This window comes from Eumetopias jubatus, unplaced genomic scaffold (genome assembly GCF_037043125.1).
Source record: "Eumetopias jubatus isolate StellerSeaLion01/CBP00866 unplaced genomic scaffold, mEumJub1_p1.0 scaffold_11, whole genome shotgun sequence".
Classification (NCBI taxonomy): Eukaryota; Metazoa; Chordata; class Mammalia; order Carnivora; family Otariidae; genus Eumetopias; species Eumetopias jubatus.
Window position 1 is genome coordinate 14613838 of NW_028274817.1, and position 19454 is coordinate 14633291.

Below are 19454 nucleotides of genomic sequence, written 5' to 3' on the forward strand. Positions count from 1 at the left end.
GATGGATGGTCACAATTTGGCCAATGACGGAGAGTCAAGCTCAGCCCATGAGAGACACGTACAGATGAGCCAATGAGGGGCAGTCACATTCCAGCCAGTGAGGGACAGTCGGAGCCCAGCCAATGAGGGACAGGAAAACTCAGCCAACGAGATGCCCTCACAGCTTAGCCAATGAGATTGAGGCACAGCCCAGCCAAAGAGAGAGTGACAAAGGTCACCCACAGATGGACAGTCATAGCTCTGCCAATGAGTTTCAGTCACAATTCAGCCAACGAGGGACATTCATGGCTAACCATGGAGGGACAGGCAACTCAGCCAAAGAGGGACAGTCACAGCCAAGCCAATGAAGGATACTCACAGCCCAGCAAATTAGTGACAGTTAGGTTCAGTGAATGAGACTCTGTCACTGCTCAGCCAACAAGGGATAGTTGCAATTCAGCCAATGAGGGACAATCATAGCCAAGCCGATGAAGGACACTCACAGCTTACAAAATGGGAGAGTGTCTTAGCCCAGGCACTGAGATATTCCCACAGCTCAGCCAATGACATACAGTCACAGTACTTCAAATGAGGGATGGTCACAGATTCGCCAATGAGGGACAGTCAAACTCATCCAATGAGGGATAGTCACAGCTCAACCAATGAGGGATAGTCACAAGTCAGCCACTGACACTCAGTCAGATCGCAGCCAGTGAGGTACAGTCAGAGCTTAGCTAAGGAGTTAGACTCATAGCCCGGACAATGAGAGACTGTCTCAGCTCAGCCAAAGATGAACACTCCCTTCTCAGCCAATGAAGTATAGTCACGGCCCAGCCAACGAAGGAGAGTCACAGTCAAGGCAGTGAGGGACAGGCATAACTCATCAATTAAGGGAGAGTCACAGCTCAGCCAATGAGGCATACTTAGTTTCCACAAATCAGGAACACTGAAGCTCAGCCTAAAAGGAACAGTTACAGCTCACCCAATGATGAACAGTCACAGCTCAGCTAAAGAGGGACATTCACAGCTCAGCCCTTGAGGAACAGTCAAGATGAGGCAATGATGGACATTCAAATCTCAGCCAATGAGGGATAGGCCAGGCTCAGACAATGAGGGGTAGTCATGCCGAGCCAAGGAGTGACAATCACAGCTCAGCCAATGAAGGACAGTCACAATTCAGCCAATGAGGGACAGTGAGAGCCCTGGTAACAAGGGAAGGTCCCTGCTTAGATAATGAGTGAGAATCACAGACCAGCCAATGAGAGAATGTCACATCTCAGCGAATGAGATGCAGTCACATCTAGCCAATGAGCTACAGTCACAATTCAGCCAATGACAGTGAGAAATCAGCCAATGTGGGACGTTCACAGCTTCAAGAATGAGAGAGAACCATAGCCCAGCCATTGAGAAACTGTCACTCTCAACCAATCATGGACATTCACATCTCAGCCACTGATGCATATTCAGAGCTCAGTCAATGCGGAACAGCCAACCTCAGCCAATGAGGGACAGTCACAGCCCAGCCACTGAGGGACAATCATGTTCAGACAATGAGGAACAGTCACAGTTCAGCCCATGAGCAATATTCACAGCTCATCCCATGATGGACATTCACAGCTCAGTCACTGAGGGATCGTCAGAGCTCACACAATGAGGGATCATCACACCACAGCCAATGAGGGTCAGTCATGCTCAGGCAAGGAGCAACAGTTGGAGCCCAGGCAATTATGGAGAGTCACTGCCAAGGCAAAAAAGGACAGGCACAGCCCATCAATTAAGGGATAGTCACGGCTTAGCCAATGAGGGACAATCACACTGCAGCCAATGGTGGAGAGTTCGAGCCCAGCCAATGAGGGACATTCCCAGCTTCGTCAATGAGAGAGAGTCATAGCCCAGTAAGAAGAGACTGTCACAGCTCAGCCAATCATGGAGCATCAAGATCAGCCAGTGAGGGACAGTCATAGCTTAGCCATTGACAGACAGTCACAGTGCAGCCGAGAGGCACAGTGACAGCTCAGGCAATGAGGGACAATCATAGCTTAGCCATTGAAAGACAGTCACAGCTCAGCATATGAGGGACAGACAAGCCCACCATGGAATATTCAAGCCCAAACAAAGAGGAACAGGTACAACTCGGCCTATGAGGGATGGTCCCAGCCCAGCCAATGAGGGACAGTCACACTTCAACCAATGAGGGATAGTCATCATTTAGCCATTGGGGGACAGTGAGAGCTGTGACAATGAGGGCCAGTCACAGCTGAGCCAATGAGCGACACTCACAGCTTAGCCAATGAGATTGAGGCACAGCCCAGCTAATGAGAGACTGACAAGGCTCACAATAATGGTCATACCTCAGTCAATAAGGGACAGTCACAGTGCAGCCAATGAGGGACAGTCAGAGCTAACCATTGAGGGACAGTCAACTCAGCCAATGAGGGACACTCACAACCAATCCAATGAGGGACACTCCCAGCCCAGCAAATGAGGGACAGTTAAGTTGAGTCAATGAGAGACTGTCACAGCTCAGCCAACAAGGGACAGTTGCAATTGGGAACACAAAGTCCTGGCACTCATTAGTCTTTAGATCTCAGTTTAGTAAGGAATCCAGTTTCCCTTTTGTGAAGCAGGGGCGTGGTGCTGCACTGTTCTCAAGAGCACATGCCATGGAGTGAGGGACACCTGGTTTCACTCCAGCTCCAGCTCCCAGCCAGCTCTCTGACCTGGAGCAATGAGAGGCTCTCTGGGAGCTCAGTGTCCTCAGGTGTTAAGGGGAGATCATGACCTCTTCCTCATATGGTGGCTGTGGGGTTGAGGTGAGCAGGACCGTAAGAAGCCAAAGCCCATCCTGGCACATTTGAGGTGCTCTGGAAAAGTTCTGCTCAGGCTTGGTGCTGCCTATAGGAGAGAGTCACGGCCCAGTACCTCGGAGAGGCTACAGGCTCTGGGCCAGAGAGAAGTGCACGGTGGATCATTCACTGATTGTCAGTGATCTCAGTTAGAGAACACACAGACAGCAGACTCCCCTATGGGCTAGGGATTCACTGAGGGACAGATGTTTAGCCCTGTCTGACAGGGTAGCTCTTCCTAGGAGCCCTCAGAGCTAAGAAGCTGAGGCAGAGGCTGGGGCAGATGAGAGCTAGGACCTCCCTCCCCTGGCAGCTCCTGTCGGGGAGGGAGAGTGAGCAGACAATGTTCCAGATCCAGGGTCAGATGACAAATAAGGACCAATGGCAGACTGTGGACCAGGGGCAGCCAGAGTCTTTGGAGTGCAGTGGCAGCACTGGAGGATTGGAAAACACTTGGCTTCAAGCCAGACCTTGCTCAGAGTTGTTGGTCCAGGTCTGCCCTTATTTTCTCATGACCTGGGGCTATGTACCTAACCTCTTTGTGTTTCCACATCCCCTCCTGCAATCTGAGGCTCCTGACAGCATCAACCTCCTAGGCTGATCATGAGGATTAGAAATAATTCATTCAGTATTTCCTAGAAAGCATCTAAGTGCCAGCTGCATATCTAGCTGTGAAAGATCAGTTAACTGGACACACTTCTCATGGATCTTCCATGAGACACTAGACAAGCAGAGCAATTGTCAGGTAGTGGTAAGTACTCTGCAGAAAGTAGCAATGGGATGGAGAGATACAAAAGGTTGGACAGTAGTTTTAATGGGGTGGCCAGGGAATGCCTCCCAGAGGAGGAGACATCTCACATGAATCAGAGTAAAGGGTCGTGGCAGTTAGGCCTTTCAGAAGGTCCCTGACCTCTACAGAACACCCCCTTCCCCAAGGTGGGAGGAAAATGAACAGGCATGGGCTTCAGTAAGTCTTTCTAGGGCATGAGGCTCATGTCTGTGGCTTCCAGCCTGCTCCTGATTGCTTGTTGGTCAGTGATCTCATTTGGGGAACACACAGAGAGCAGACTCCCCTATGTGCTAGGGATTCCTGTTGCAGATACTTCTGACTGCTCCATCTATCAACAACACACACCAACACTGAACACCTGATATGGCACCATACCCCGAAGTGGTCAGTCAACTAACTACCAGTTGGCAGACTGATTATTGTGTTCACCATTCATTAGGGAAAGGTAGCTCTTTGTACTCCAATAGATATTGATTCTGGATATGGATCTTCCTTCCCACCCATAGATATTTGAGAAAACCTACACTCATGGATTTAGAAAATGCTTTATCCACTGTCATGGTATTCCACACAACATCACCTAAAAACAAGGAAATTGCTTCTCAGGGCACATGCGTATGAAATTCAGTAGGTTTATTATCTCCCTCATCACCCTGAAGTGACAGTTCCAAAAAAGTCCTGGAATGGTCTTTTAAAGCCAAAATTATTGTTCTAACTTGGCAGAAGTACCTTGAGGTGCCAGGGTAGTATAATTTAGAGGGTGTCAATCCTCTATCTCATGGAGCTGTCTTTCCCATAGCCACTATTCACATCTTCATTAATGAAGGGATGGCAATGTGAGAGGTTCTTCCCACTATTACTCTTATATATCCAGCGTTCAAATTTTGCTTCTTGTCCCCGAAATTTTTGGCTTCCCTTCACTGGAGGACTTTTTCCAAAGGAGAAATGCTTTCCACAAGAGCCCTAACAATAACTCCATTGAAATGGAAACAGACTCTGCCAAGAGTTCAGGCTGGAGTTCTCCTCTCCCTCAACCATCAGGCAAACATAGGGCTCCTGCACAGTGTGGGGAGATGGAACCTGACTGGTAAGGACACAGGGCTGCAATGACACAGACCCTGAGGAGGACTATGTTCACGAAGTTTGGGTTTTTCTCAGCACTCTCATGTTGGTGATTAAAGTCAAAGGAAAATTATAACAACTCAGTTCAGACAGGACATCTAATGGTCAGGTCCATCGGTAATTAAGCTATGAGTTATCCCCTCAGGCCAAGCCATATGACCAGCTGAGGGGCTATCTCAGGCAACAGGAAAAGAAATGGAGAATGTATAGGATGCTGGCTGGCTCAGTCAAGGGGCACGTGACTCTTAATCTCGGGAATGTGAATTCCAGCCCCATGTTGGGTGTAGAGATTATTTAAAATATAAAATTTTTAAAAAAGAAATGGCTAGTGTAGAAGACACTATAAATACCAGCTACAGGCCTGTGACCTGCTGAGGAGCTAGGATATATTGTAAACCGATGACTTAAGGGCATTTCCCCACTTTGGGGGGAAAACAAACAAACAAAAATTATCCCTGTAAATGCATAGATAAAACAAATTTTACTAAAAGACATTTATAACATTAAAGTTCCAATGCTTTTTCTTAGCCTCAAGAAGATAATTTTCTTAACTAACATGTGCTAGAAGGCTAGAAGGCATCAACAATATCTGGTGCCATTCTAGGATTAAACTGGTTCAGGTTACACATTGGTAACTTGATGATGGAATTATAAGTTTGGGGTGTGATCATCTTTCTTGAGAAGGTGGTAAGATTCTAATTTTTATACTGCTTTCTGCAGGTGCCTTATTAAGTCTTGTCTTTTAAGTCTGAAAATAAAGAGAGAAGTCACCAACCAAAAGACACCCAAAGAGCCCATAATGTGGGAGGCTCTGTGAGGGATAGAAAAGGGAACTTACAATCTACAAGGGAGTAGAAAATGGACTATTGTGGTAAGGGACAATCCAGCAAATACAAAGAGTGTCAGTTCAGGGTCAAGGCCTACCTCAAACTCCAGTGTGAACAGAAGTCTCCTTGAACTTGGAAGAGTGAGTGAGACTCAGATAATATTAATCTAAATAACAACAAAGACAACATGAAATCTGAGGAGGACCAGGGTTTGAGAAATGCCAGGCAGGGCCCGACACCACCCCTCACCCAGCCCCACACTGGGCCCCACTGTGCTACAGAGTTTCTCTCTAAACCCACCTTGCTGTTCCCTAGACAGAAAATAAAACAAAAATTTTCCCAAAATCTAGAGATCCTTCCACTTCTTCAAGCAATTTGAAGACTCTTTCATATTCTGGAGATATTTAGTAAAAAAAAAAAAAAAAAAAAAAAAAAAAAAAAACTTCAGTATTTCTAAAGTACAAAGAGGAGGTAGAACTCAAACTTGGTGTCTAAGCAATCATTCAAGGGCTAGAATGTTACAGAGTACCTGTGTTTTCCATGGTTACATTCATATACCTGAGGAGATCCACCAATGGAACTCTGGTACACAATAACCAATTAAGAAATACAAAAGAGAAACAACAGAAAAAGGTTTACTGGGATATTTTAGTCAAAATAAAAAGGAACCCAGAACAATCTATACTTTCAATGCCATCCCGATCAAAATACCAATGGCAGTTTTCAATGTGCTGGAACAAACAATACTAAAATTTATATGGAATCAGAAAAGACCCTGAATTGCCAAGGAAACGTTGAAAAAGAAAAACAAAGCTGGGGGCATCACGTTGCCTGATTTCAAGGTATATTACAAAGCAGTGATCACCAAGAAAGCATGGTACTGGCACAAAAACAGACACATAGATCAATGGAACAGAATAGAGAGCCCAGATATGGACCCTCAACTCTATGGTCAACTGATCTTCGACAAAGCAGGAAAAAACATGCAATGGAAAAAAGACAGTCTCTTCAATAAATGATACTGGGAAAATTGGACAGCTATATACAGAAGAATGAAACTCGAACATTGTCTTACACCATACACAAAGATAAGCTCAAAATGGATGAAAGACCTCAATGTGAGACAGGAATCCATTAAATCCTAGAGGAGAACATAAGCAGTAACCTCTTTGACATTGCCCACAGCAACTTCTTTCAAGACACATCTCCAAAGGCTAGTAAAGCAAAGGCAAACATGAACGATTGGGACTTCATCAAGACAAAAAGCTTCTGCACAGCAAAGTAAACAGTCAACAAAACAAAGAGGCAACCCATAGAGTGGGAGAAGATATTTGCAAATGACACTACAGACAAAGGGCTGATATCCAAGGTCTATAAAAAGCTTCTCAAACTCAACATCTGAAAAGCAAATAATCAAGTCAAAAAATGGGCAGAAGACATGAACAGACACTTCTCCAAAGAAGACATACAAATGGTTAACAGACACATGAAAAATGTTCATCATCATTAGCCATCAGGGAAATTCAAATCAAAACCACATTAAGAGATCAGAGGAAAAGATGGTGGAGGAGTAGGGGACCCTATTCCAACCAGTCCCCAGAATTGAGCTGGATATCTACCAGACCAAACTGAGCAGCCATGAAATCAGCCTGAGATGTATGAAGATATATATGGATCTCTACAAATAGAATATTACAGGCTGTTGGTTTTGAGGTATGAAGCAGGGAGCTGTGATTCTGCGGGCACATATCCAAAGAAAAAAGGAAAGGAGAGGGAGCCGAGCTGCTGGGATCCTACACCTCTGGTGAGTGATAGCCTCCCCCGCAGGGGACAGGGGACAGACTCACAGACCGGTAGTGACAGGGAAAGGACTTTAGGGCAGCCTCCCAGACTGAAACCTGGAGCAGCGGGGCCATGTGTGCGAACTGGGGGTGGCAGGCGGTTTTAGGAGCACAAAGGGCAAAGACGTTCCCCGACCTGGAAGCGAGGACTAGGAGTACTGCAGAGGGGCACACAACCCAGGACGTTGCAGTTTTTAGCAGCATAGACAAAAACAGAGATAGTGTGGCCTGGAGACTTCACTGAAGAACAGACTGCGATCTCTCTGTTCTGAGGCAGAGGGTTGGAAACAATCTCTTCTGCTCTGACTCTTGGAAGACACACAGAAAGCCGCGAGGTAAAGCTGCCAAAGAACAAAAGCCCCCAAAAACCGGTTTTCACTGAGCCCATCCCCCCCCCCACAGGAAGCAGGGCAACTCTTCCCAAACAGGGATGCCTGAGTAACAGCGCTGCAGGCCCCTGCCCCAGAAGACAGGCTGGGAGAACAAGAGGCCAATAACCCTAAGGTCCCTAGAAAACAGGTGCCTCTTGCTTGGGTGGTGGTCAATAATTTGGACTCTGTACATTCCCTCAACCACCCATCAACAGAATGACTAGGAGGAAGAATGCCCAAAATACAAAAGACTCAGAGACTGTGACTTCTGCCACAGATTTACAAATGGATACAGATATAATCAAGATGTCGGAAATGGACTTCAGGGTAGCAGTTGTGAAGATGATACCTAGAATGGAGAAATTGATTAATGGCAACATAGAGTCTCTAAGGGCAGAAATGAAAGCTGAACTGGCAGAACTTAAAAATGCTATCAATGAGATCCAATCTAATCGAGATAATCAAACAGCTAGGGTTCACGAGGCAAAAGAAAGACTTAGTGATCTAGAAGACCAACTGATAGAAAAGATTGTTAAAAAGGAGGCCAGGGAGAAACAACTCAAAATCCATGAAAACAGAATCATACAAAAAAGTGACACCATGAAATGTTCCAATGTCAGAATTATTGAGATCCCTGAGGGGATGGAGACAAAGAGGACTAGAAGATATATTTGAGCAAATCGTGGCTGAGAAATTCCCTAATCTGGGGAATGAAACAAACATTTGTGTCCTACAAGCAGAGAGGACCACTCCCAAGATCAAGGAAAACAGGCCAACACCCCGGCATGTAATAGTAAAACTCGCAAATCTTAGAACCAAGGAAACCATCTTAAGGGCAGTTAGGGGGAAGAGATTCCTTACATACAGAGGGAAGAACATCAGAAAAATATCAGACCTATCCACAGAGACCTGGCAAGCCAGAAAGGCCTGGTCAGGGTACTAAACGAGAAGAACATGCAGCCAAGAATACTTTATCCAGCAAGGCTGTCATTTAGAATGGATGGAGAGATGCAGAGCTTCCAAGACCAGCAGAAGCTGAAAGAATATGTCACCACTAAGCCTGCCCTGCAAGAAATATTAAGGGCATTCTATGAAAGCACAAAGACCACAAGAGTGATATAGAACAGAAATTTACAGAAACAATTTATGGAAACAAGGACTTCACAGGCAACATGATGACAATAAACTCATACCTTTCAATAATCACTATCAATGTGAATGGCCTAAATGCGCCCATAAAATGGCACAGATTGCAGATTGGATAAAAAAGAAAGGACCCATCCATATGCTGTCTACAAGAGACTAATTTTGAACCTAAAGATACAACCAGACTGAAAGTGAAGGGATGGGGATCCATCTTCCATGCCTCAGAAGAAAGCTGGGGTAGCAATTCTTTTTTTTTTTTTTTAATTTTATTATGTTATATTAGTCACTGTACAATACATCATTAGTTTTTGATGTGGTGATCCAATTCTTATATCAGACAAATTAGATTTTAAACTAAAGACTAGTTAGAGACACAGAAGGACACTATATCATTCTTTTTTTTTTTTTTAGGACACTATAGCATTCTTAAAGGGCCTATCCAACAAGAAGATCTAACAATTGTAAATATTTATGCCCCCAAAATGGGAGCAGCCATCTCCATAAGCCAACTGTTAACCAAAATAAAGAGTCATGTTGATAACAATACCTTAGTTGTAGAAGACCTCAATACTCCACTCTCTGCAATAGACAGATCATCTAAGCAGAAAATCAACAAAGAAACAAAAGCTTTGAATGACACGCTGGACCAGATGGACCTCATAGATATATACAGAACAATCCTCCCTAAAACAATAGAATACTCATTCTTCTCGAGCGCACACGGAACTTTCTCCAGAATAGATCACATCCTGGGTCACAAATCAGGTCTCAACCGATACCAAAACACTGAGATTATTCCCTGCATATTTTCAGACCACAATGCTTTAAAACTGGAACTCAATCACAAGAAAAAATTTGGAAAAAATTCAACCACTTGGAAGCTAAGGACTACTCTGCTGAAGGATGTTTGGGTCAACGAGGAATTCAAAGAACATAAACAATTCATGGAAACCAACGAGAATGAAAACACATCAGTCCAAAACCTATGGGATACTGCAAAGGCGGTCCTAAGGGGAAAACACATAACCATCCAAGCCTCACTCAAAAAAATAGAAAAATCCCGAATTCACCAACTAACTCTACACCTTAAAGAACTACAGAAAAAGCAACAAACGATGCCTAAGCCACCCATTAGAAGAGAAATAATTAAGATTAGAGCAGAGATCAATGAATTAGAAACCAGAAACACAGTAGATCAGATCAATGAAACTAGAAGCTGATTCTTTGAAAGAATTAATAAGATCAATAAACCACTGGCCAAACTTATCCAAAAGAAAAGAGAAAAGACCCAAATTAATAAAATTATGAATGAAAGGGGAGAGATCATGACTAACAACAAGGAAATAGAAACAATTATTAGAAATTATTATCAACAACTATATGCCAATAAATTAAGCAACCTGAAAGAAACAGATGCCTTCTTGGAAACCTATAAACTGCCAAGACTGAAACAGGAAGAAATTAACAACCTGAATAGGCCAATAACCAGTAACGAGATTGTAGCAGTGTTCAAAAACCTCCCCAAAACAACAAGAGTCCAGGGCCTGATGGATTCCCTGGGGAATTCTACCAAACATTCAAAGAAGAAATAATTCCTATTCTCCTGAAGCTGTTTCAAGAAATAGGAACAGAAGAAAAGCTTCCAGACTCATTTTATGAGGCCAGCATTACCTTAATCCCCAAACCAGGCAAAGACCCCATCAAAAAGGAGAATTTCAGACCAATATCCCTGATGAACATGGATTCCAAAATTCTCAACAAAATCCTAGCTAATAGGTTCCAACAATACATTAAAAGGATCATCCACCATGATCAAGTGGGATTTATCCCCGGATGCAGGGTGGTTCAACATTCGCAAATCAATCCAATTGATAGATTGATAGAACACATTAATAAGAGGAGAGAGAAGAATCTTATGGTCCTCTCACTTGATGCAGAAAAAGCATTTGACAAAACACAGCATTCTTTCCTGATTAAAACTCTTCAGAGTATAGGGATAGAGGGAACATTTCTTATGTTCATAAAATTCATCTATGAAAAACCCACAGCAAATATCATCATCAATGAGGAAAAGCCGAGAGCCTTTCCCTTAAGATCAGGAACACATCAAGGACGCCCACTTTCGCCACTATTGTTCAACATAGTACTAGAAGTCCTAGCAACAGCAATCAGACAACGAAAAGAAATAAAATGTATTCAAATTGGCAAAGGAGAAATCAAACTCTCTCTCTTCACCGATCACATGACATTTTATGTGGAAAACCCAAAAGACTCTACCCCCAAATTACTAGAACTCATACAGCAATTCAGGAATGTGGCAAGATACAAAATCAATGCACAGAAATCAATTGCTTTTTTATACACTAACAACACAACTGTAGAAAGAGAAATTAGAGAGTCCATTCCATGTACAATAGCACCAAAAACCATAAGATACCTGGGAATAAACCTAACCAAAGAGGTAAAAGATCTATACTCTAGGAACTACAGAACACTCATGAAAGAAATTAAAGAAGATACAAAAATATGGAAAAACATTCCATGCTCATGGATCAGAAGAATAAACATTGTTAAAATGTCTATGCTACCCAGAGCAAATTATACCTTCAACGCCATCCCGATCAAAATTCCAGTGGCATTTTTCAAAGTGCTGGAATAAACAATCCTAAAATTTGTATGGAATCAGAAAAGACCCTGAACTGCCAAGGAAATGTTGAAAAAGAGAAACAAAGCTGGGGGCATCACGTTGCCTGATTTCAAGGTATATTACAAAGCAGTGATCACCAAGAAAGCATGGTACTGGCACAAAAACAGACACATAGATCAATGGAACAGAATAGAGAGCCCAGATACGGTCCCTCAACTCTATGGTCAACTAATCTTCGACAAAGCAAGAAAAAATATGCAATGGAAAAAAGATAGTCTCTTCAAGAAATGGTGCTGGGAAAATTGGACAGTCACATGCAGAAGAATGAAACTCAACCATTCTCTAACAGCATACACAAAGATAAACTCAAAATGGATGAAAGACCTCGATGTGAGACAGGACTCCATCAAAATCCTAGAGAAGAACATAGGCAGTAACCTCTTCGACATCACCCATGACAACTTCTTTCAAGATACATCTCCAAAGGTTAGTAAAGCAAAAGCAAAAATGAACTACTGGGAATTCATCAAGATAAAAAGCTTCTGCACAGTAAAGGAAACAGTCAACAAAACAAAGAGGCAACCCACAGAATGGGAGAAGATATTTACAAATGACACTACAAAGAGCTGATTTCCAAGATCTATGAAGAACTTTTCAAACTCAACACCCAAAAAGCAAATAATCAATTAAAAAAATGGGCAGAAGACATGAACAGACACTTCTCCAAAGAAGACATACAAATGGCTAACAGACACATGAAAAAATGTTCATCATCACTAGCCATCAGGGAAACTCAAATCAAAACCATGTTGAGATACCACCTTACACCAGTTAGAATGGCAAAAATTGACACGGCAAGAAACAACAAATGTTGGAGAGTTTCTGGAGAAAGGGGAACCCTCTTACACTGTTGGTGGGAGTGCAAGTTGGTACAGCCACTTTGGAAAACAGTGTGGAGGTTCCTCAAAAATTTAAAAATAGAGCTACCCTATGACCCAGCAATTGCACTCCTGGTTATTTACCCCAAAGACACAGATGTAGTGAAAAGAAGGGCCACATGCACCCCAATGTTCATAGCAGCAATGTCCGCAATAGCCAAACTGTGGAAAGAGCCGAGATGCCCTTCAACAGATGAATGGATAAAGAAGATGTGGTCCATATATACAATGGAATATGACTCAGCCATCAGAAAGGATGAATACCCAACTTTTACATCAACATGGGTGGGACTGGAGGAGATGATGCTAAGTGAAATAAGTCAAGCAGAGAAAGTCAATTATCATGTGGTTTCACTTATTTGTGGAACATAAGGAATACCATGGAGGACATTAGGAGAAGGAAGGAAAAATGAAGGGGGGGAAATCGAAGGGGGAGATGAACCATGAGAGACTATGGACTCCGGGAAACAAACTGAGGGTTTTAGAGGGGAGGGGGGCGAGGGGATGGATTAGAACAGTGATGGGTGGGGCGCCTGAGTGTCTCAGTTGGTTAGGCGACTGCCTTCGGCTCAGGTCATGATCCTGGAGTCTCAGGATAGAGTCCTGCATTGGGCTCCCTGCTCAGGAGGGAGCCTGCTTCTCCCTTTGACCCTCCCCCCTTTCATGTGCTCTCTCTCTCTCATTCTCGCTCTCTCAAATAAATAAATAAAATCTTCAAAAAAAAAAAAAAGAACGGTGATGGGTATTAAGGAGGGCATGTATTCCATGGAGCACTGGGTGTTATACACCAACAATGAATCATGGAACACTACATCAAAAACTAATGATGTGATGTACGGTGACTAACATAACATAATAAAAAAATGAAAACAAAAAGAAGAGGAACCTTGCTAAATTATGTGAAAGCACAATTGTGGCAAAGGATGAAAATCTAGTTTAAATCACAAAATGGGAAAGAATTCCTATGGTTTCACTGATAAAAATTCTTATCCTACTTACTTTGTCCATATTGTTGAATTTCCTTCTTTCTTTTTTATTGACTATGTTATGTTAGTCACCATACAGTACTTCATTCGTTTTTGATGTAGTGTTCCATGATTCATTATTTGCGTATAACATCCAGTGCTCATTGCAATATGTGCCCTCCTTTTTTTTCTTCTTAACATTTTGGCCCCAGGATTTCTTCTTTTTTCATTTTATTTTATTATGTTATGTCAGTCAATGAGCAAAAAAGAGGTTCCTCTGTGGTATGGAGACATGGAATGTGACTATCAAAGGAAGCTGGATTGCCACTACACACGGCCTAAGAAGGAGTATGTGTGAAATGTATAAGGACTTCATAATAAATAAATAAATAAATATAATTAAAAAAATAAAGCTCTTCTAGGAACTCTCATGTTTCTGAATAGTTAATGGAAAATTACAACAACACAATGCAGACAGAACAACTAATGGTCCAGACCCTCCAGGAATTAAGGTGTGAGTCATCCCCTCAGGACAAGCACAAGAACCAGATGAGGGGCTGCCCCAGAAAAAGGGAATAAGAAATGGCTAGACAGTGCCCAGTCATAATTGCCAATGAGACACAGAACACACAAAAGAAATGAAAACTGTAATAGTATTTACTTGATGACTTAATAATATCCCCAAACTCAGTGGAGAACAAACACAAAAACACCAAATTAGTCATTCAACAAAATGCGTATGGCAAAAGCCCAGCTTTTACTAACAGAAACTTATAACAGGAAAGTTGCAGTGCATTTTCTTAGCCTCAAGAAGACAATTTCTTAGCTAGCTCATGCTGGGAGGCATCAACAATATCTGGTCATACTCCAGGACAGCCAACAGGTTCTGCTTTCTCATTGATCATTGCGATAACAGGATTATAATTCTGGGAAGCCATCATCTTTCTTGAGAAACTGGTCATATTCTAGTTTATCTAGTAACTTCCCAAGGTGACTTATTAAGTCTTGTCTTTTAAATCTGAAAATAAAGAGATAAGTCGTTAACCAAAAGATACCGAAAGAATTTATGATGCAGGAGGCTCTGTAGAAAATGCAAAGAGAAGCTCAATTTACAGAACAGAAAACACATCTGTGTGGTAAGGGACAATCCATTAATACAAAGAGTGCCAGTTCAGGGTCAAGGCCCACCTCAAACTCTGGTGTGAACAGAGGGTTCCTTGAGCTTAGAAGAAGGAGAGACTCAGATATATTGAACTAAATAACGGGGGATGACATGAACTCTGAGTGAGGACCAGGGTTTGAGAAACGCCAGACAGGGCCCTACCCCACCCCTCACCCAGCAGCACACTGGGCCCTGCTGTGAAACATACTGGACAGTTCCTCCTACACTCACCTTGCCGCTTCCTTCATGGCATATACAACAAATTTTTTCTGCACTTCTGGAGGTCCTTGCACTCCTTCAAGCAATTTGAAGACTTTTTCATATTCTGGAGATATTTAGAAAAATAAACCTTCAATATTTCTGAAGTACAAAGAGGGGTTTGAACTCAATCTTGGTGTCTCAGCAATCATTCCATGGCTAGAATGTTACAGAGTACCTATGCTTTCCATGCTTACATTCAGACATCCAAACATATCCACCAGTGGAATCTGGTACAAAATAACCAATTAAGAAACACAAAAGAACAAGAAAAAAAGGTTTACTGGGACATTTTGGTCAAACTAAAGAGGAACCATTTTAACTCGGAAAACCCAATTCTGGCAAAGGATGAGCCTCAAGAGGTCAGTTGAATCTAATCAGATTCATAGAATGGGAAAGACTTCCTGGAGTTTTGTGGACAGAAATTCTTATTCTACTTACTTCCTCCAAACTGTTGAAATTCTTTCTTTAATTGCTCTTTTATTTCCATATTGATTTTCACTGGTATTGGCAGTTGATCTGGCACATCTCCCAACATTGCTGTGACTTTGGGGTCATCTGCAAAAAGACAACTGGGAATGATTTCTCCCACCAGTGCATGACGACCAGGTTTGTGAATCAGCCCACCCTTGCTGACACTGGCTAAGTCATGACACAAAGAATCCACCTGACTGTGTGGAATACCATCTCCTGCCATATTCATAAAGTCTGGAAGAACAGAATTTGACCAGAAGCCATCAGGTGGGGATCAACCACTTACCCTTCTCTCCCTGTGGATACTGTGAAGGACAAGTGCATCTGGAAACCTAATTCAAGGTGGAGCTGCAATGACATGCATTTCAACAAACCCACACTCACATCCATGTGTTCCACAGTCTCTAATATTTCATTTCATACCAGGAAAATATACCAGATAGATATATAAGCCCTGGAACTCATGATTTAATGTTCCCTTGATGCCCTCTACAAGGTGAAAAGCTGAACGTGTCACTTGATGTCAGGATGCCTGATATTGGCACTCCATCACTAGAAACCCCAGTCACTAAATGATCTTCCTCATCTGGCTTTTCGGTCTCAGAAAATGCATTTTTTTCCTTCAAGTTTGACACGTCTACTTCATTCATCTAGGCCGGGGGTCAGGAGTAAACCAGGCAGAAGAACCATTTTCCTTTTGGGATGTATAACCTCCTGTGGACGTCAGAGGGTACATACCCAATGAGCAAAGGGAATGAAACAGTTTGACTTTGTGTTAGGAAGGAAGGAAGTCAGCAGGGATGTGAGCGAGAGCAGGAGGGGAAGCCTGTGTGAGGCGTGGTCAGGCAGGGCCCCCTGAGGAGGTGAGCCCTGGGCAGAGCCAGGAACAGGAGACGGAGGTGGCCTGTGCACACGCAGAGGAGGAGGTCCAGCTGCCGGGAGGGCTGTGCAGGGCCCCAGGAGGGGACTAACCGGGGCTGTGGAGCCAAGGACAGACGCAGAGAGAGCAAGAAGGACACGGTGAGGGCGCATGTAGGAAACCATGACAGGGTCAGGGGGTGCCGGGCCTGGAGACCAGCATCGGGAGCTCAGACTCCGTTCTACGTGCTCGGGGGAGTTGAGGATGGGTTTCAGGACAGGCATGTCATGACCTGACATCTGTGTGGACATGGTCACTCTGGGTGCACGGGCACAAAGGGGCTACACGGGGTCAAGTGGGAAAGCAGGATGCGAGCTCAGAAGCTACTGGAGCAGCTTGCTGAGTGATGAGGCAATGTGGGATGAGGGACAGTGTAACAGTGGGACTCAGGAACAATGACAGTCTTAAGAGGAGAGAAAGAAGATCAGAAAGGAGAACAGAGGCAAATTCAAGGAGAAGGAAATGAGGAGAGTGCAGAGCTTGGGAAGCCAGGAATGTTTCCAGGCAGGACAGAGTGAACACCTGGTCCCGTGTGGCTGAGAAAGTAATGGCAGCATCACCCAAAGCCGGTGACCTTGATAGGAACTGATCCCGAGGCGTGGAGGAGCCAGAGGCCTGGCTGCCCTGGGTCGGGTCACGTCAGGGAGGGGAGGACAGCCATCCTCACCATCTTCCCAGGACATGGCTGAGCCCTTGGTTTGGGATGCTCCGTCTCCTTCCTCTCTCACTGATGGCAGCGGCATGCTCAGCCTTTTCTTAAACGGAGGCAGAGTGATGGGTTTTCCAGGACGTCTCACTTGGCCTTTGGGCCCAGCTGCAGCCTCCTCTGCTTTATCACTCATCACTTCCTGAGGAGCATCAAGAAACACGTTCCATTAATGACAAAAAGGCAACCACTCCAATTTTTAGTATATGTGCTGCCAAAGCGAGCACAAAATGCAACCACTCCAAAACAGGATGGAGGTTTCTCAGAAAGATAGAAATAGAAGTACGTTATCAAGCAGCATTTGCAGTACGAGGCATTTACGCAAAGAATACAAAACTACTGATTTGAAGGGGTACATGGACCCCGATGTTTAGAGCAGCATCATCTACGAAAGCCGAACTATGGGAAGAGTCCAAATGTCCACCGACTGATAAGTGGAAAAAGAAGACGCGCTGTATATATACAATGGAATATTACTCGGCCGTCAGAGAGAATGACATCTTGCCATGCGCAATGATGCTGGGGCAGCTAGAGAGCAGAACGCTAAGCGCAGTAAGTCAGTCAGAGAAAGGCAAGCCGCAAACGATTTCACTCATATGTGGAATTTAAGAAACAAACAGATGAACATGGCGGGACAAAAGAAGGGCAGACCGGGAAACAGACTCCGAACCACAGAGAACAAACGGAGGGTTACTGGAGGGGAGGTGGGCATGGGGACGGGCTCAGTGTGTGACAGGGAGGAAGGAGGGCCCGAGTGTGATGAGCACTGGGTGTTGTACGGCCATGTGGAATCACTGAATTCTACACCTGACACTAATAGTACACTGTATGGTAAGTAACTGGAGTTTAAATAAAAACTTGAAAAACAACGCAAGCATCCCACCCGTCGGGCCTGGCTCTTACAACCTTATACATTTCCCTCTTCCACAATGCGTCCTGAGCGCTCAGCCAGGCGTTTCTTCGGCATGCAGGAGGCTCGTTTGCGAGCTCTCTGGCTACGCGCACAGTCGGCTCGCTTCCTGTGCCGCTTCGGTGTGGCCACGCTGTAGAAAGGCCTTTGCATCTGGGGCCTTTGCATCTGGGGCCCGTTCTGTCACCGGACACCAGAGGAGCTGCAGAAGTCCAAGGCGGGAAAGACAAAGACAGTGCTTGTACGGGAAGGGACTCCCCTTGTGCAAGAATCACACTTGTGGCCTGACCTGTTCACGCTAATGTGGCCACAGCGCCAGGGAATGTGACCTGGCTGTGCGTCCCGCACAGGCTGGTCAGGGAAGGCAACACTGTCAGGCGAGAGGAGATGGACTGGGAGCGGGATCCCCGGAGCAGGAAACCACCTTCTCCCTTCTAACAACGGTGCGTGCTCCCAGCCGGGTATGGTGCGGCCTCCCAGCCGGGTATGCTGCCTGCTCCAGTCTGGGTACAGTGCATATCAGGAGAGCAGTGGGATCCCAGAGGGCATGGAGTAGCTTCCCCTCCCTGAACAGCTAAGAAGAAACACACCCATGCTGGTGTACATCCCTTGGCAAATTCCGGATGATCACGCCTCTCCCAGCCGCATGGGGCTTGGTGTCCTGAGCAGCAAAGCACAGTGATCCACCTGGAGAGTCAGAATAATGGCTGTGTCCTGACACTTCCATAGCTTTATGATGCTGGGTATCTCGGCAGGGGTTCCCAGTTCGGGATGAGCTAACAAACAGGCCCTCCTTCGTGGTCCTCCAAATGTATTAACCTAAACCTAGGACAGTTGTGAAGTCCACCAGACCAAGGTGGTTTCACTGTTGACAATTTAATCTGCTGCTTTAATCTCCCAGTCTTCTGTTCTACCTTCCTGCTGCCCACAGGTCTCCAGCGGTTGGGAACCACCACTCCGTGTCATGTTCCTTGGCCCAGTTCCTTAAACCGTGAGCCCGATCACCGTCTGTTTGACGAGGGTATGTGGACACACTACTCGGCTTCTCCGGTCCCCTCATGAGGGCGGTCTCGGTTTGCCCAGTGGGGGAAAGTCGGCATCAGGAGACACGTGTTGTCTGCACAAACCGGGCCATATGGAGAACCCTCCGGGGGAGCCAACGGGTCCGTGCAATCGCTTGCCACCCCATCACCCGTCGGGAACTCAGGCAGATGGGCCCAGATCCCGGGGCAGTTGCCTGGGACACAGTTTGGATCGCACAGGGCAGGCTGTTGCTGCATTAACCAAGTCGCTGTTGGTCCGGTCCCGTTGTGCCTGGTGCTGCGGTGTGGTCAGCCCGCCCTCGCTCGCCATCTGCTGGGTGTGCCGCAGGGGCGGTGGCTAGGGCTCCGCGAGGGCATCGGCTTCCTCATGGCCGGGAGTCTCAGCGCCTCAGGAGCCAGAGTGTGGGAAACAGCAAAGACTGCCTGGCGGGCGATCCCCAATGTCTCTCCACATGTCCTGACCTCACGAGGGCTTATTCATGATCATCCACCTCAGCTTCACAGTGTCCA

General features: G+C 44.9%; 1 protein-coding gene across 1 annotated transcript; it reads right to left on the reverse strand.

Moving 5' to 3' along the window:
* Positions 1-14390: 14390 nt before the first annotated feature.
* Positions 14391-19254, reverse strand: LOC148162974 (cancer/testis antigen family 45 member A8-like). The gene is made up of 6 exons (XM_088028524.1): positions 19162-19254; positions 17905-18081; positions 16967-17133; positions 15334-15464; positions 14866-14959; positions 14391-14490 (listed from the first exon to the last, which is right to left on the reverse strand). Exons 1-6 carry the CDS (start codon positions 19252-19254, stop codon positions 14391-14393), a joined length of 762 nt encoding a protein of 253 aa, XP_087884650.1.
* Between the last annotated feature and the right edge of the window lie 200 nt (positions 19255-19454).

Bases quoted from the DNA above. Each gene is read 5' to 3' on its own strand.
- LOC148162974 (XM_088028524.1), bottom strand. From the start codon at position 19,254: ATGGCGAGCGAGGGCGGGCTGACCACACCGCAGCACCAGGCACAACGG. The intron at 18,082-19,161 runs GTGCGATCCAAA...GTCCGGTGACAG, and splicing joins ATGCAGCAACAGCCTGCCCT to AACGGGCCCCAGATGCAAAG. The intron at 17,134-17,904 runs GTATAAGGTTGT...GATGCTCCTCAG, and splicing joins GCATTGTGGAAGAGGGAAAT to GAAGTGATGAGTGATAAAGC.